General features: G+C 43.0%; 2 protein-coding genes and 1 long non-coding RNA gene across 4 annotated transcripts in view; 2 read left to right on the top strand and 1 right to left on the bottom strand.

The window, feature by feature from the left end:
• LOC132954521 (interferon-induced protein 44-like) overlaps positions 1–19,478 on the bottom strand; it is a 158,302-nt gene that overhangs the window by 86,273 nt on the left and 52,551 nt on the right. The gene's annotated exons all lie outside the window — the stretch shown is intronic.
• LOC132954531 (uncharacterized) overlaps positions 1–19,478 on the top strand; it is an 80,663-nt gene that overhangs the window by 7,556 nt on the left and 53,629 nt on the right. The window lies entirely within an intron of this gene.
• Positions 2,871–6,891, top strand: LOC132995485 (protein Tob1-like). The gene is made up of 2 exons (XM_061065481.1): positions 2,871–3,127; positions 4,687–6,891. The coding sequence occupies exon 2, from the start codon at positions 4,893–4,895 to the stop codon at positions 5,946–5,948; it is 1,056 nt and encodes a 351-aa protein (XP_060921464.1). The 5' UTR covers positions 2,871–3,127; positions 4,687–4,892; the 3' UTR covers positions 5,949–6,891.

Here is a 19,478-nt window from a genome sequence, read left to right on the forward strand (position 1 = left end):
TGTGAAAAATCCTCCTCTGCTTGTGTGTCAGTCGCCCTTCTTCTGTTTATGTGTCAATACTGTCAAGTGAAACAGAGAAAATAAACACAGTGCAGCGAAATGTTCATGAATCTGCAGCCTAAAAGACCGAGGCGACTTCTGTTCCTTAGAAAGGCTGTGTCTTCCTGTAAACCTGCCTTTTTCCCACATCAGTTCAGGAGGAAGCTGTTTATGATGCTCCGTCACACGTGCTGCTGCTGCTGAGCATTATTCTGTATACGGTCCTATCACAGGAGGCTGTATGTTTATGTCAGAGCCTCTGTTCGTTGCCCTGTTGTCAGGGCGAAATCACATTTGATTTTGGAAGCTCGAGGACAAATGTTTCTTAAAAATGCAGCGTTCTTCTGAAGGTGACCTTTAACTCGCAGGGGTGTAAACGCATAATCAGGAAACCCCCACACCTTCTTTTTCTGCTTTCTTAACTCGGGGAAAAATTGCCTGCGTGGACTTTGTTGTTTTCACTCAACCCAGCTGAACTAAAAAAACCCTCATGAGTCTGATACTTTTTTTTTTTTTTTTTAGCCCTGAAAATGAGCAGCAACATTTGGCAAATTACTCATTTAACTTCATTTCTCCCTCCGCCCACATTTCTCACTCCTGGAGTCAAAGCACAGATTCCAACTGAAGTGCTGATTGGAGGTGGGGGGGGATTAGAGATCTTAGGGTGTTACACTCCTTCATAAGCACAAGCGACAGAAGAGGCAGTGAGTAGAGGATACATTAGAGGATTACCCCCTAAGACAATATAGCAGTCTTAACATGTCTCATTATGGCCGCTGACCTTGCTCTGTAGAGGAGTGGCTCTTTGTTCCGAACTCAAAAAGGGCGAGAGCATGCACACTTAAAAGTGCAAGACATATCCATCTGTGTGAACATAGCATAAAAAGCACAATGGGGTTTGATCCTAGAGGACGTGAGACTTTGGATTCAGCCGAGCCATTTACAGTAAACAACCCAGAAGGCCTTGCCAGGACTGTGGAAGTCGCAGCCAGCACACTCTCTCCCACCCACTTCACCTCCAGGCTTGATAGTGAATCTGAATCCACGGGGCAATGTCAAAGCATATATATACACTCCCCTCCATACCACCACCACCGTCTGATCTATAGTCTGTCTCATGCATCTGCACTCTCTAATGGAGGCCTTTCTCGCACACATTCACGGCTGAACCAAACGAGCACATGACTCCGCTTGGCAAAACGTAAGTGCTTGAAGAATGTCTAAAAGTGTGTTCTGTCAGCAGGGCTGAGCAGATCCAACAGCAGCAGGCGCAGCTGCCGTGATGACAAAAGCAAAGAGGGCTCACACTGAATGTCATCAACGGATATGAATAGAAAAAGAGTTAAAGGGATATACTCATGGTGATCTGAAACCTGGACAATGTTTTTTTAGATATTACGGGGTTGGAATAAGTCCAGCAGATTATCTCAGCATGCGGCCGCAAAACAGACTGCAAGGGCTGCAACCTTATTCTTCTGGGTGAAACTGCATTCAACGACCAGTTCAGGTTGTTATTGTAGATGTCTGACGGTGGGGGTGGGGGTGGGGAGTGGACTAAATCTTCTTTTACACGTCTTTTTTTAAAGCTTCAGTACTTTATAATAATGTTTTCATAGTTTCATTATTAAAATAATGAAATTATTTTGTTTGTGTCCTTTAAAAATCCCCGAAAAGTATTGAAGGCAGAAAATGTTTAATTTAAAAACACGCATAAATTCATATTTATCTTATTTATCATATCTATTTATCTATCCTAGTTTTTTGCTTTGTTACATTGTTCAGTGAGATTCATAATAAGGAGACAATATATTAAATTGTTGTGTAAAGGGTTAAAAATAAACTGTGCACAACCTACTACTATTTCCTTTTCCAAGACAAACAGCAGTGTTGGGTTACTCTGACAATGCACAGCAATGACTTCATAGCATGTACATGCACCTCGGTGTGTGTTAGTGCACTTTAAATTTGGCAACAGCGTGCGTGCAGCCGAGCGATGACGTGCGCAGCCTACATCAGCACCTTGGATACGGGCACACCATTCACCGTAGGGCTCCTGCCCCGTTTTAGACCAATCAGCGCGCAGATAGCATTCAGCACCACCCACACTGCTGCCAGCTGTATTGTTCCGCTATAGGGAATCTCCTCTCAGGGCTGAAATGTAACATTCATCACAGCTCCTGCAGTTTTTTTCCCGTTGGCAGGTCACGAAACACGAAGGTCCTAAATGGAAGAGTGTGTGACATAAAAACAAAAAAGACTTTATAATCGCTTAAATGTCAGCTCTGATGCCTCTGCTGAGTGACACTGCACAGCTTTAAAATGAAGCATGTCATGATACAGAGCAGAAGCATATACATTAAAAGCTAAATTTCCATATTTTTGATCACTTACGACGATCAGAGCATCCTAAATGGTCCAGGATATTTAGAGAGGAGAAAGTTATGATGGCAACACTTCTGATACAAAATATTTTCAAACTGATAAAAGTATTTATTTGGCCATACGAGCAGGATATCTCTTTATATAACATCGTTTCTTTCTCCACATTAATTACTTTGGCATTTCGCTGTCACCACAGACCTAGGTTATCTCTGACGCAGGACGCTCATCATAGGCGTCTCTCCCGTTTCACAGGATCATATGTCTCTGATCGACGGCGCCCGTCGCCCAATGAGCGCACGGCTGCAGGGGGGGGCGGGACTTTGCGCCTTCGGACCAATCCGCGCCGCTCGTATTGTTTTGACCTCTGAAGCCGCATCACCGCCCACCTCGTGCCCATGGCGGAGGAAAGCTATAAATACAGGCGACGCTGCATCAGGAGGGGGACGAAGTTGCAAAACTCCCGAGAAGGAGGGAGCTACTCTGCAAGCCTGCTGAAAAGAGGAGGACAAAAAAAACAAACATTTAAAAACAGAAACCGAAGCAAAACCAACCAACGCCAATCCTCTGAAACCTTCATGTACTGGAATACTTTTTTTGTAACGTTGATATTATACTCTATGTGAAGAAAGTATTTATACTTCATTTTCTATTTGCACTAACAAAACGGTACTTCAGAACTACTGAGAATCTTTATTTTTTACACAAAGTAAGTATCTCCTTCTGCTGCTCTGTGCTGTGTGTTTGATTGAATCGTCCTTTTTCTGCCTGCTGTCGTACTGTGGATGTATTCATAAGCTGATTTGCTGCGTCAGTCCACGAACTTAGGGAGGGGTGTGTGTGTGAGGGAGAAAGAGACATATAGAAATAAAAGAGATATGGTTTGTGTATACGATAAAATATATATATATGCCCTTTAAATTCTTCCTGGAAGAATAATGACAAAAATGTCTCGAGATGCGTCAGCTGTCGCGATATCACCATATTGTATATATTATCTGTTTGTTTTTCTACGTGTCAGTGTCCTACATGCTTTTATAAAGATAAGAGTCGTGCATATTCTGCGAAATTGTCATTAAAATCCCCGTTAAACTTGATGAAACCGATCAAATGAAGCAGGACTTTAATATTTACAGTCCATGATCAGGACCTGTAGCCATTTCGCAATCGTCAGGAATCTCCTCTTGGTTTCTGTTCTTTGGGGGGGCAGTATTCATCAGAGAGGCGATAAATGATGCCCTTTTTTTCCTTTTTTTTTTAGTCCTGTGTGGATGCTTTTCCTCCATAGATGATTCAATACATCAACTTCAAGCTTTTCTTCCTGAGAGCTGCGGGGTTTGGTTCACAGACGGTTTCCCTCAGCCCCAGTTCTTCTCTCTCTTAAGACGACGTCTTAATTGAATTTAGCTGCAACGTGTGTGACATTTACGTTTCATCCGTTTAACGTGTCGTCTTTCTCTCTCTCTCTCTCTCTGTGTGTGCAGCTGCCAAACATATGGGTGTAGCCACAGTGGGTTAAGTCTTCATTTCGACACTGTTTGTAATCGTTGACGCGCTCCGACTAATCTGTTGTGCTTTACGCGTAACACTCCAGCCACAGTGACACGACTGTAAGCTTCACAATCCTCCGAAACGCTCTCCTCGCTAACTTATCCTGCAGTTTGCCTTGTTGACGAGGCATTTCCTCCGCTCGTATTGACCGTTTCCCCTGATTTTAAAAACAACAAACCTGCCTGTCGTCTCCTTCGTCCTGCTGTATGGAGGAGATCTGGCAGCCTGTTATGTAACAGGATTCCCGAGTCCTAGTGCGAGGTCTGTCTACTCAACACCAGCTTTTATGAGATTCAGATGACTCAAATATTCACAATTTCCTGCAGATTAATTAGAAAACGAACTCGATGGTAAACACAGGGATCTGTATTCATATACAAGCTGCGAAATTTCATCCAATCTGGTGGTTGCTGTGAAATTCTGCTTTGTTGTCCTGCGGTGTGACGTTCAACATCCGAGCTCGCAGCAGTCAGAACTGTAAAAAAAGAAAAAAAAGAAAAAGAAAAGCACTCGTACTTCAGACAGACCCGTTAATAATTAAAGATCACTTGCACTACCTCTGTGACGTCAGCGGAAGTGCTGTCAAGCAGCCAAAAGGAGCGATGACCTGAACAGATCCGTCGTCGTGAATATTCAGCATACCAGTGTAAAAGTTTAACATTTAAATGTGAATTATTATTTTTTTAACAATGTTTTTATTTCTTTGATTTCTTGCAGGAAAACAATTATCACACCCTGTGGAAGGACACCACTTCTACAAAAATCAGCACTTTTTGCTTTGGAACAGTTTTTTTGTTTCGACTTCTGGTTATTTCGCCATCCCTGCTCTTGTTAACCACGGATAAACAAAGCAGACCCAGTGGACACTCTCAAGGTCAGACGCATCGAATCTTCACGCACCCGGTCGACGTCAGCAGTCAGCTATGCAGCTTGAAATCCAAGTAGCTCTCAACTTCATCATCTCCTACCTGTACAACAAGCTCCCGAGGCGGAGGGTCAACATTTTCGGCGAGGAGCTGGAGAGGCAGCTGAAGCAGAAGTACGAGGGACACTGGTACCCGGACAAGCCATACAAGGGCTCTGGATTCAGATGCATCCACGTCGGGGAGAAGGTGGACCCGGTTGTGGAGAAGGCGGCCAAAGAGAGCGGGCTGGACATCGACGACGTCCGCAACAACCTGCCGCAGGACCTCAGCGTGTGGATCGACCCCTTCGAGGTGTCCTATCAGATCGGGGAGAAGGGGCCGGTCAAGGTGTTGTACGTCGACGACAGCAATGAAAGTGGAGCGAACAGCGGGGGGCTTGATCTGGACAAGGAGATCAAGAACAGTTTCAACCCCGACGCGCAGGTCTTCATGCCCATCAGCGAGCCTGTGAGCGGGGCGTCCCCCGGCTCCAGCTCCCCCTCTCCTCCCTTCGGCCACTCCGCCGCCGTCAGCCCCACCTTCATGCCCCGCTCCACGCAGCCTTTAACCTTCACGACGGCCACCTTCGCCGCCACCAAATTCGGCTCCACTAAAATGAAGAGCAGCGGACGCGCCAACAACAACAACAACGGCAGCAGCGGCGGCGGCGGCGCCAGCAGTGCTGGGAACAAGGTGGCCCGTACCTCTCCCACCAACCTGGGCCTGAATGTGAGCAGTCTCCTGAAACAGAAAGCCATCTCCACCTCCATGCACTCTCTGTACGGGCTGGGCCTCGGCGTGCAGCCGCAGCCGCAGCCACACCAGAAGCCCTCAGCCCTGTCCCCCAACGCCAAGGAGTTTGTGTTCCCCAGCCTTCAGGGCCAGGGCAGCCAGAGCGCCCTCTTCCCCGGGGACAGCTCTCTCAGCCTCAGCCCGCTGCAGTACAGCAATGCCTTCGACATGTTTGCGGCCTACGGTGGCCTTAACGACAAGTCCCTTATGGATGGCTTGAATTTCAGCTTGAACAACATGCAGTATTCTAACCAGCAATTCCAGCCAGTTATGGCCAACTAGTACTTAGTAAAGGTACTACTTAAGCTACTACTTCACACGGAAACGACCAGAGATAATGTGATGGGGAGAAAAAACACAAATGCACATTTAGAAAAAAAGGAAAAAAAAAAACAAGAGGAGAATGTCATCGATAAAAGGAAAAAAAAAAAGAGACTTGCCAGCTGTACGATCTGTCACGAGTCTAAGAGCATGAGCCCGAGGGTGAATGACTTTGCCCCCTTGAGTTATTTACCTTTAGTACGAGATGTCCACGCTTGGTTATCTAAACATGCATCATTGTTTTTTTCTTTTGCCAACCAAGCACAAAACTATTTTTTTTATGTTACTGTTTTAAGAATATAAAAAAAAAAAAAAAAAAAAAAGAACACCACCACAAGTCATGGCCTCTTTCAGTATTTAAACAAAACTGGACACCGCCAATTTTTTTTCAAGAAATTGGCATAAATAAGTGGGATTTCCTGGTCTTTTTTCTAATTGTATAATTTAATTTAGTACAGAGTTTGTAAAATATCAGAGTATCTATTGTTTCTACGACATGGTATTGCATTTATATCTTTTTACTACTCCAGTGATCTGTGATGGCTGCAGCAACTTTATGTTTTCTTTTTTTATTGAAATTATAAAAATGAATCCATCTTTGAAAAAAAAGAAAAAAAAAAAAAAACATTGACTATTCTAAAGATTGTGTACAGAATATTCCGTAGTGGTGGGATTTAAGAATATTTGCTTTTTTTGAAAAAACATAAGAGTTGTATTTTCTGTTAAGAGTTTAAAGATTTTTGCTATATTATGGACAAAATGTAATCGTATATTAATTTTGTACCTACATTGTGCAATACTTGATAAAAAAACAAACGGTATAACAAAGTATTTGGAGTCAGTGTCTTACATGTTAAGAGGGACTGATAGTTTATTAAGTTTGTATTAAAAAGCTTGAAAATAATTCCTCTGGTTCACTTCGTCATTGGTTGTTGTGGTCGAGCTATTGACATGTTTTCTGACATGTCAGAAGAATCGGTAAGCTAACATCTCTTAGGCTAGGCTCTTAGTTAACATTCATCAACAACAGGTTAAACCCAAAAATTCTTAAAACAGAGAGTCTGGTCTGATTGAGCTGTATGTGGGACAAACACTTGATGAGATATTACATCCTTTGACACCATCATATTCTCCACATATCAGATTTATAAGCGTCCCCTACACAAACCCTGGGTGACATTTGTTCTCACCATGCAGGCTGTGCAGGCCAACAGATGCCCTCGGGCCAAGTGTCATCACACATACGGATGGTGCGAGTGTGACTGTGTCGAGCCTGATAACCTCGTAAACTAAAGCCCTGGCTTCGTATGCATGGCTAGCTAACAGGCTGCTAAATCATGCAGCACGTTGCAGGGATCACATATTAACTCTACTGAAGAGAGCCAGAAGATCTCTGCGCTCTGATACGTTTTTAAGATTGTTGTTAGAGGGGACATGTGAGGAAAACAAAATGTTTCAGTATCTCTGCGTTATCAGTTCTTCAGACCGTGTGAGTGACGGGTTAAAAGGCAGCCGTCCCTCTGAGATGCAAATCACAGCAAATCACCTGCTTAAGTGCTTTTATGCAAGATTACCGCATCCGTAGCTAGCTCCAGGGTGCAGTTTGCAGTCTGACCTTGTAGATAGGGGATGAGATTACAAACTCCCCTCCCCCTCCACGTAGTAATCAGAGTAAATTATTAACTCTTATTATAAAATACATCAGCACTAAATCCTGTTCAGGGGAGTGTAGCAGAATGCAAATCTGGTCGGTCACATTTCACCCAGTGTCCTGGAGGATGTGGCCTGTGGCCTGTTAATGGATTACTGGGATAGAATGACATCCAAGCGTTTGGATCCTAAGAGGGTGTTGCACTATCCTCGTGCTGGGCTTTAATCAGGCCTGATGTCATCTTAACTATGTGTACTGTGTCATTAAATATATGACTGAAATGACTTCATTGTGACAGATAAGCCTTGTTAACTGTTGCACACGGCCTCATAAAGTTACCTTGTTTAAAAATATTTAAACATTTAAATTCAGAAAAAAATAAGAAAGGTGGAGGATTTGAGTCAAATTTGGAATCCTAGCTTTGGAAGTCAAAGCTCCCCCCCCCCCCCCCCCCCCGCTGCATCAGGGTAGAGCTGAGTATTTCTTCTTCATGCCCGGTTTTGAAGTGATGAAACGATGACCTCTGCGGTGTCGCTTGCGGTTGATCGTGATGAGAGGATGTTGGACTCTCTCATGCCAGCACAGGCACTGACTTAAAAATCACCCTGACCCTGCTGGCATATCCCGGTCTCCCCCTGGGGCCCCGGCTCATCATCGCTTGTCTGTCTGCGCGTCCCCTGATACACTTGGGGCTCGGTGTAGGCTGTGTAAAGTTCAGCCTGTGTGTGTTTGTAAGAGGAGGGGGGGGGGTGTATTATCTCAGTCTCTGATATACTGTGAGTGTAACAGAGTCTGGTGGGAGTGTTTTTCTTCTTGTGTGCGTGTAGAACAACCCGGGAGGGGGAACGGATTATTTTGACGGATCATTAATAATTTTTTTATTGTTTTTATTTCACTCCTGATAGTTCTGCTTATTATCTCTGTTGATTGTTTTCTCGTGTGTGTATTGAAAGGAAAAAGATTGTCAGCCTTTAAGCCGGTGTGAGAGAGGTAGTCATGGCTGTCAACTCTCGCTTCATCCAGAGTTGTTTTTTAATGTGAGGGAATGAATCAAAAGGACAGAGTCGTTTGAAAATAACAAGAAGTGTGAAGCCTACGCTAACCTCCAGTAATCATCTTTAACACATTCATACTAATCATTAAAGTGAGGTCGTTATTATTGTATACGAGGTCTGATAGATACGCTTCATGATGTTGGACGTTGTGACCGGAAACTTTATGGTGCTTTTTAAAAAAACACAACAGAAAAAGAAAAAAACAATTCACAATTTATCCCATGTACGGAAAGGAGCAGGGAGAAGAATAAATCTTGTTTTTGCCTGCCCCCTTACTCAAAAAGCAAAACAATAAATATCTGGATAGGCTGTCCAAATTACAATCAATGAATGAATATCATGCCCACATGAAACAAATCTGCCGGGCCGCCCGCTTGAGACGCCGGCCTCCATGCATGGGGCGCGCGCACTAACCACTGCGCCACCAGCGCCCCCTTATATATTTTCTTAAACTGAATCTGAACTGAAAAAGAAAAACACAGGTACACTGTTAGCGACTGTTTGAAGTAAAACTTGTTTGCTGGTTTGATAAAAGACAAGTGACCAGTAATGGTGGGCAGCGTGACTCTAGATGAATGTTGACTTACTGTCGGCTGAGAGATCAAGTAACACACCGGTAGCAAGCAGGATTACAAACTCCACATGGCGAAAAAACAAATGCTGCTAGAGTAGGGCTGTGCAATATATCGAGTTTTTAAGATATATCGATATATTTTCAAACAAGATATAGGGTAAGACAATATCGTTAATATCGATATAGTTTATGTTGCATTAAAATAACGTTACAGAGGTGCCAGGTCACCTTTTTCTCATCTCACTGATGATGACTGACTGTCTGTCCCTCTTAACCCTGCTCCTCCTCTCTCTCTCTCTTTTATTGTATTTAAGGAAAGTTTTTATTTTATAATATTACTTTTTAAATTCACAAACAGGTACTTTATTTTCCATGTGTTTTTACTGATTATAAAATACATATCGTTATATATCGAGTGTCGACATTCCGCTAATCAATATCAAGATATGAGTTTTGGTCCATGTCGCTGAGCCCTGTGCTAGAGAGAGCTGCACGTTGAGGACTTTGCCGAACACGATGTAAAATCATCATGCATACGTGATCAGGTTGATTTTTTTTTGGTTGCTTTATTTGGGACATGAATATATGTCACGTTTAGATTTTAAAATCGAGGTCATGTCGTCCCCTGGGGGTGTCAAAGTAACTCTAATCTAAGTCACAGCCAGCCTGACGGTGAGAAAACCAAGTGACTCAAGTCTAAGAGAGAGAACAGAAAAGACAAAGAGACAGAAACCTGATGGAAAGACAAGAGGATGGAGCAAAGTGACAGGGAGAGTGAAACACTGCCAGCACTGCTAGGGATGCTAATCTGGTGCCAAGCAAGCCCCCCCCCCCCCCCCGGTCCCCCCTTTTGCCTGTCATAAGAACAGGTGGAGCTCAGCGCAGCTTGTGGTCCCCACCAGGCGACAGGCCGTATGGTAATGTCACCCTCCTCAGCAGAAAAACAGTTAATAGCTTTTCAGTACCCCCGCTTTAGTCCAACCCCCCCCTCACCCCCGTATCTATTTCTGGAAGCACGCTTGAGCTGATTGAGCAACGATAAGCTAGAAGGGGTCCTGCTTTCCTCAGAACTTCACCACACCTTATCTGTATCCAACAGGGGAGGGAACAGATTATCTCAGCCCATCATGGACGAACATATCTGTTGAAGTTTTGTGTTTCTGATCCCCCCCCCCCCTCTTCTCTTTGCTTAATTTTGGGGGTTTACTTCCCTTTAAGAGTAAGTGTTCAACAACTTTGAGGAATTAGACTTCTGCTACGTCTGGCCTGCAGCGCTCATCAGTGAGAAAGAAGAACATTTGTTGACCGGTCTCACAGCTGAATATCGAGAGCACTGACACAGTTGCTTTAAACAGTTGCTCACACGCCCGTTCAGAACACATGAGCTGCTGCTCGTAAGGCAGAGAGAACAAACAGTTTACAGTCATTCAAATATGTATTCTCACTCTCACATGGCCCTGCAGCTATCCACGGTGCTAATTCTAAAAAAAGTGGAACAAAGGTTTAACATATGCATGTAAAGAAATCTGTAGTAATCTAATAGAGGATTTTTTTTTCGTTACATTTGTACTTTTAAGATTTTGTATGTCAATAGATCCATTGCATGTGTGGTGCATATCTTATTAATACGTGCCCTACGTTCCCGTGTCAACACGGCCAAACACACACAGACGCAGAGTAAACTGTATGCAGTGTTTGTGATGCAAAGTGGGAGTTGTCTAGTTTACCTTGTACACTGTAGATAGTCCCGGCTGACAGTCACACACCCAGCCCTTTAAAACCGCCCTTATCTGCACAAGTAAATCATGAACAAACACACAGGCCTCGGCCTCGGCTTCCCTCCCCCCCTGCAACATCTCAGGGTGACGTTCTTTGGCTCGACAGAAAGCCTTTAACAACACCTCCATACCTGCAAATTAACTCTGGCTTTGCTTAAGGTGTGTCTAGGTTTACGTGCTCTCCATGAACAGGTTAAAAAAAAAAAAAAGATTCATCTGACATCTGGCCGTTAGTCCTGAGTTAGTTGTGATCACTCGAATGAGAAAAATGGGAAATAATGAGTTTGGCAGGTGCTGTTTGAAATGTTCCTACACCTTCTGGGAAACGGCTGTTCTTGAGGGATTGCGTTGCTATTTCTGGAATAGAAAGAGACATCATTTGAACATTAAAAAACGGCACTGAGTCTGCAAATATAACACATCACCTCCCCACTAGGAATGCGGCCGCTTTCAGCAATGTCCAAGCGACATGAATCCGCCTCACCTTGTCGAGCAGAGGTTCATCAGTGATGTGAAATCTGCAGATCTGTGGTTGCACTGGTGGTGATGGTGAGGGAGTCCAGAGTAGAGGGGGAGGTATGGGAAGGGGATATCTGCTTTTCATCACTTCTTAGTGTATACACGTGTGTGTGTGTGTTAAAAAGACAAGGGGGAGACTATTGCAACAAAGAGAAATCCTTTGTTTTCTCTGAGTGTTTTGTAGAGAGCAGAAATCCTATTGCATGCTGGGAAATAGTCTGGAAAAGAAAATCATGCAGATACAAATAGTATGTATCCATATACACAAGAATATGTTTGTGCATCATTTTGACTCCCTCTGCGTTGAGAGGATGCAGAAACACAGAGAGACAGTCTTTCCTGAGAACATATGCATATGAAATGTTCTTTCTACAACATCTCAATCCATTTTAACCATTGATGATGTCACGACTACAAAGTCTGTGTTGCTGACAAAAATGTTCTTTCTATCGTCTTACAGTCAGTCTGGATTTTCTTGATTTATACATCCGGATGCTTTGAAGTCATATAAAAGAAAGGAACCCCAAGTCAACTTGCCATGCAGCTAATAACTTTAAACTTCAAGTCATGAGATTTATACTTAATGCATTTACTTCTTATGTGGAAAAACAGTTTTATTTTTACAGCTAAAGCTTTTCTCACCCTGTCCGTCTTAACGTGTGAGGATGGGATTGTTGGCAACCACAGCTTGCTCTCTCTTTTATGGAAGAGCGGGACTGGAGGTCAAAAACACGGAGCGATGGAGACATCTCTGTAGCATTCACTGGCTGTGGTGCAGCGCAGAAATCATGAATGAATGCTGCGTTGTCAGTTTTGTGTCCTTGAAGAAGATCTAGGAAACTTCAGAGAAAACAGAAAGTGTTGCAAAGAGATGCACTGTTGTGTCCTCGACTGTCTGACTAAACTAAAGAATGTAACGGCTTCTAAGGAAAGGGTTGTAACCGATTAAGGCAGATAAGAGGTTTTTGAGATTATCGGGCCTCTCTCGTTGATGCAAACCCGTTTGGACATCACCAGGAAATAACTCCACAGCTGGAGCAGCACGGTTTGACTCAGGACTCTGGAATTTTAACCATCCCACTAATTAGGGCTGCCTGGGACTCTCACGTGCAGGCCTGAACACACACACTGCCCCGTTTCACTTTCTCCTACACTGCTGCTGTAAACACAGACATTTGCTTAAGATGATAAAGATGATAAATGTGAGTTCATTTTTAAGCCAAAAAAAAAGAAATTCCTTTTGACTCAGATGTACCGTTTTGTAGTGGATCTCTGACTGAGGAGCCACCAGTGACCATTCTTTAAAAAAACAAGCGTAGTGAAAGTATAGAGGGCTCATAAAGTAAGAAAACTAAAACTTTTTTTATGCCTCCATTATAGAGACAGAACAGTGGACAGAGTCAGGGATCAGGGACAGAGCGAGTGGGGGAACGACACATGGGAAAGGAGCCACAGGTTGGAGCAGAACCAGGGCCGCCCGCCTCGAGAACCATAGCCTCTGCACATGGGGCGTGCACCCAAACCACCAGGCCGCCGGCGCCCCAAAACAGACCCAGTATTGGTAGTTTCTAAACAACATTGGCCATTAGCTAGACTGGGCATGCAGGTCAAAGTTGAATCTGTATAGTAGCCACGCAGCAACAACCAGAGTTAAAAAAAAAACAAACAACAGAAGCCAATGTGGAAGTGACCCGCAAGTCCCATGAGCTCCCCATACATTAAAATACCAATTTTAACCGCAGCAATAAACATGTTTACAGCCTGGCAAGAAAAGGTTCATGTCCTTCTAAAGACATATTTTTATATTTTAGCATTTGAGTCCTCTCGTCCTGAATAGACGGTTCTGTCAGATTCCAGTTATTGCTTTCATTATCTCTCCTATTTATTCTATCGTATTTTATTTTGTGTTTTTTGTACATGTTGTAATCCCCTGTAAACTGCTTCTTTGATGCATTTTACAGCACTTTGGTCAGCTGCTGCTGTTTTTAATTGTGAATAGCTGGTGTCTTTATATGAATATCATACGAAGGCTAATAGTTGTGTGTGTGTGTGTGTGTATGTGTGTGTGTGTGTGTGTGTGTGTGTGTGTGTGTGTGTGTGTGTTAGCCTGACAGTTTTAGGTATTTGTTTTTGTCAAAGAGTGTCATGGACGGTTTAACCTCGTGTCTGTTTATTTTACATCACCGTTTTTCCTTGAGTGTCACTTTCCACGGCTCGGAGTTTGCACTGATTAACACCGTGCGTAACCTTAACGTGCGTTTCAGCTTTCCACAGATACATGAATCTTTGGGGAACTGATTAGGCCTTTAGTTCTTCATCAAGGAGTCGAGATTGAAATAAAATAAATATACGGAAAAACACGAAAGCACGAGTGTCACCATTTCATTTTTTTAATTCAACATGAGAGGTAAATGCTAAATGAATGCTTCTGAATGAAATCATCTTGACTTTCTCCTTTTTCTACTCGGTCTCCTCCACACACTTAGAGCCAATTATCACAGCTGTTTTTACACGTTTTGTTCCTTTCGCCTGCAGCTGTTCTTAAAGTTCACTGCCACATTGAAACAGATGTTTTGGCTGCCCTCCACTACAAAAAAATGACTCATCTACTTTTTCCTTCTCTTCCTGTGAATACTGACACAGTCTGTCCCTTCAATTGGCTCTTTATGATGATGAAAGTAACAGGCCGTGAAACATATCTTCTTTGCAGCTTGAATCAGAACAAAATATGTGATAGTGTCCTCCCCTCAGCCTCCCCCCGAGTGCCCTCGCAAAAAATGTGGCCTAATTGTATGCAACGATCTGGGGAATGTACCACGCGACTGTCAACCGACAGAGCTGCACAGAGAGGCTCTAATGAGGCAAGACTTGATGGTTATGATCGAGATTCCTGCTTCCTATTTCAGTCTGTAGACGATTACCAGGATAGAAGTTGACAGGTGTATTATGTAAGTTGGGTCTGTATCTTAGGAAAGGAAACTGTTTGCTCACCCTAACTTTCCTGTTTTTATGGTTAAAGGCAGGGTTGTTTAATTTTCTAAAACTAGCATGATTTTGAAAGTAGCATTCCCTCAGTGCTCTGTCTGCACCCACCCCCCCTCCCCTCTGTGCTCCCTCAAAAGCCACGCCCCTCACTTCATTCAGCGCTAAGTAAACTCACAGTATAAACTCTGTCGTCGGTGACGCGCTTTCAGTCTAGGCTAGAGCACACAGTGGGTAGAGAACGAGCAGGGAGACAGGGAGGCGTCTGATTGGTTCATCAGATTGGTACCTCGTGGCAGACATTGGTCCAAGTTTTTACATTCTTACAACTGATACAGATGACAGATTTTCTTTGTTCCTTTTTTCAGAGCACATGAGTTATTAATGTCTGTCAGGACCTAAAGACAATTTCAACCAAAATCTTAAAAAGTATATCTTGAGGAAATTACCAACCCTGACTTTAACTGATCTAAAATAAAATAAAAAGGAAAGAAGACAGTTTAATTGGTTTCTTCAAACATGTTGACAATATTTCCATTTTCTGCCTATTTCACCTCGTTCATCAGCTCCCCAAGAAAATCAATTAATTATTTTTTAGCTATTTACTACAGCTGCATCGTTTGCCACATGCTGAACACTTGTGTGACACAAATAGAATGAGAGAAGGAGTCAGAGGCTGTCGGCTCGCTGTGGAATCCAGTTTGGGAAGAGGATGCATCGGAAATAATGGTAGACTTAATCACTGTGTGTGTGTGTGTGTGTGTGTGTGTGTGTGTGTGTGTGTGTGTGTGATTGTGTGTGGTGACGCAAACTCCTCTGCTCCTGGCACTAAACACTGACACATATGGAGCTCTGGAGGAACCAATCACTTCTCACCTCATCATTAACTTAAAGTGACCATTAGCACTTTAGCACACACGTGTGGCGTACACACACACACACACACACACACACACACACACACACACACACACACACACACACACAGTTCATATCATCATGTCGATGTGTGTATATGTTCCTCATGCATGGAAAGCATGTTGTGTTAGCGTAGCTGTCAGATACATTTCATACAGTGTTGCACTCCGTCATGGCATTGTGCCGCGGGGTCTTTTCTCCCACACACACACACACATCACCACTTTCACCGATCATTATGATCCGATGAACATAAAGCTCTGGAAGCCAACGGCAGCACTGAGACTAAAACAACAAACATGTTACATGTTGTAAAGAAGAGTTTGATGCAGCTACAGCTAGCATGTGCCTGTGTGTGTACTTTGAAAGCAGAGCTGTGAGGATGTGTTGTTTGTTTGCTTGTTTGTGGTCACATAGTTCAGTTTTATAGATTGTCCCTTTGTGCCTTCGGTGCTTTTTTCAATATTTGTCATATCCTAAAGATTATTGCTTTTTTAATCATTTGAAGCCTATCAATATTAGGCACTGAAACACACACTGCATTATGCTTTTATGTTTTGCATTATTTTCCTTACCTACGTTTATATTTTGTATTACTCACAAAGATGATTTTTAACTCTTCTATGTGGCATGAGATTAAGAGGGCTTCTACAGTAGACTGCTTCTTATATATCCAGTCACATTGGAGTGTGAAAATGCTATCAAGAGAACCTCCATTTGGAAGTTTTATATGGACAAAATCATTTTACTGTGACATGAAAACCTGCAGGATGCAGATCACAAATTATATAAAGTTCCCGTACCTTGTTATGCCAATCCTTTAAAGGGGACATATTGTGAAAAATCAACTTTCACAGTGTTTGTGAACATATATTTGGGTAACCTGAGTGTCTACTGACCCACAAAATGTGAAATAAACCCATCCAGTCCTTTGTTTGTGGTCTGCATAAGTCTTACAACACAGAGAAAAATGCTCCGTTTCAAATGTGCTCTCCTTGTGACATCACAGTGGGATTCTGGTAAAAAAAAAAAAAAATACCCCCTGGTATCTCCACCCCAGCCTAGAGCAAAACTTTTGCGCATGTCCGCCATTTTTATTCTCGTTACAGAGGAGTGATGTCTACTGGGAAAACTCAGGGGGGGTCATTGCATTTAAAGAGACACACACACCAAAACGGAGCATTCTGAGAGAGCTGGTTTATACAGGGTCACAAACCTCTTCTGGTGCTTGATTCATGTTATATTTCTGACCACAGCACAGATGTTTCATTTAGACCACAGGGGACTGTTTGAAAAGGTGGAAAAGTATAAATACCGCTGTTAACATGTTAATTTCTGATGTAAAAACAGCCATTTTAACTTCAGTGTTAATGGGAGTCCTGGGGCTTTTGCAGGAAGCGTCAAGTGGACACTTGAAGAACTGCAGTTTTTTTTGCACTTCATCATTTGCTTCATTTTTGGACACTGGAGGTTGTCGCTTGGTTTTGGCCTTTTTTAAATTATAAACGAGAAAATGTATGTATTTTGTTTCACGCTGTTAATGCATTTGTCTTTGTTGTCTTTTGTTTTCAAAACTAAATAAATAAATGAACCAGACAAATTTACAAGGCATGTTTTCAAAGGTACTTCAGTGCACCCTCCTTTATGATGAAGGCGTGTTAATCAGTCACTTTGGTAACTGGTTAGAAAGTAGCTGTTGCACCGTCATGGATCCACATCCCTGAATCACAGCACGACCTTTCTTACGCCACGGTGTTTGTTTTGAACACATGCACAGGTGGACAACATGATGTCACTCCTCTCCCACTCAGAACAAAGATGCTGAAGGCCACTCCTTGTGTGTGGGCTGAATGTGTGTGTTTACGTGTGTGTGTAGGAGGCACTGATGGGTCCTCAGTGGGTGGCATTGCATAAGATCGTAAGTGCTGAAGCAAGGTTGGATCGAGAATTAAGAGGAGAGGGAGACTTCTATCACTTAATGTCTCTCTCTCTTTCTCTCTCTCGCTCGCCTACTCTCCAATTATCTCTCTCTCTCTCTCTCTCCGTCTCAAACAGCATGACACACACACACACACACACACACACACACACACACATGGAGCGAGCCAAGCACACAGCAGCGTCTGAGTCACAGCATGGACCACGATTTGTAGAATAAAGCATCAACGTCTGCAGACAGAGAGAGAGAGAGAAGCAGAGCAATAAAAAACAATGAAAAAGGAAAAGTTTACAACTCTCCAAAAGAACAAATATTGCGTAAAGAATCACCCTCCACCCAAAATTAAAATACTTTATGGGGGGTTCAAGTGCCCCAAGGAGGCTATGGCCAGGGATTGAATCCGACCTGTGGCTCCTCTGCCGCATGCCATTGAAGCAAACTGGCCCCACTCTTCTCTGTTTGGACACACTTTATCAAAAGTCCTTTTGCCTGTAAATGATCATATGAGAACGGGAAATCTGAAGCAAGTGTACTTGAAAAAGTTGCTGATAAAGTTTGTGATGTCACTAGGTCGTGGTTAGGTCATGCCCCATGTACGGAGCCATTCCCAACTCTCTCTCCCCTGTTTCCTACTCTATTCGACAGTCCTATCCAATACAGGCAAAAAAAACTGCATGCACATCCTATCTCCTGAATGCATTTAGAATTTTTCCTGCAGAATCCCCTTGCAGACTTAAACGCCTTTTCCCTGAGAGAATCATTTCCGGTGAAATAACCAACACCATGGAATCATCTGAAGTACAGCAAACATTCGACGTCGATGTCACATAATTATGGTCTGTAACTGCTGTGTCAACAATTTGCCCTCCGCTTGAGCGTCAGCGTCTTCTTCAGGAGGCGTGCTTAGACGTGATAGCGCTTGCATGCAGGTGCAGAATATAATTCAGGCGACCACAAATTACTCCACTGTAACGTCGTTTATCACCTCGAGTAGTGAACCTGTCTGCGTGACCTCCTTTTCAGCGTGTTGTTTCCACTGCTGGGTTCCCTAACTGTGAGAACTCTTTTCTTTTTCATGCAAACAGAGAGGTAGAAACTGTTTCCTCTGGGAGTAACTGGAGTGTTGCTCAGCTCAGCGTGCCTGCTCTCTCTCTCTCTCTCTCTCTCTCTCTCTCTTTCATGTATTCTGGTGCAGAGTTTTACCAGCAGCTTATCGAAAGTGGATAAAAAAGACAGTTTTATTTTAAGGAGGATTAAATGATTAGGAGGAGGAAACAAACACACTTATCCGGGTTTCAGTCAATGTCAGGTTTGGATCAAGTCAGTTTAAGTCCCACCAGTATAAACTCAGCAGCTGTCACTTTGCTAACCTTATTGTATATTTTATTGTTTTTATTTTTTTTTAAATAGTACATTGGCATCATTAAGTTTGAGTGGTTGCAGTGTGACTTCATATTTTATAACTTTTGTTCATTATTTTCATGAATTTATTTGCAATTCCAATTATAAAAAGCTGCATGAATCAATGTTTGTGTGACCATATGTGAGTGCAAGTTTAGTATTTGTATATTTTTCTTTATTTACCTATATTTAGGCATCGACAGGTTTGCTCCAACAGTATTTTGTTGTGCTTGTACAGTAAAGAGCAGTACACTGAATGTCCTTTATCTGGGATTACTATTGTTGTTGTTGTTGGTTTTATGTGTGAGGATACACAAAGCTGTAGTTGAACCAGCCAGCATTGCATTGTGCTGGCTTCACAATACAAACAGGAAGCAGCAGCAGCAGCTGTCCGGTTTTATCAAATTAAAAGTTTTAAACTGAAGTGTAAGAATTGTACTTTTGATCACACGGAAGGAGCTGTTCCTTCTCGTCTGAACGTCGTCATGGAGACGATTTTTGTGGGCACTTCTTGCAGTTCAGTCTGAACATCTTCAAAGAGAGGCCGTGCGAGATCAGAACAAGTGCCCAATTGTATTTCTTGATCAGTGACAAGGATCGGCGCCGTCAGTCCGATATCCGATACGTAAATTACTTCAAAAGATCAGATATAAAATCGGATCGGTCCCATCTCT

The sequence above is a fragment of the Labrus mixtus genome, chromosome 20 (assembly GCF_963584025.1).
Source record: "Labrus mixtus chromosome 20, fLabMix1.1, whole genome shotgun sequence".
NCBI lineage: Eukaryota > Metazoa > Chordata > Actinopteri > Labriformes > Labridae > Labrus > Labrus mixtus.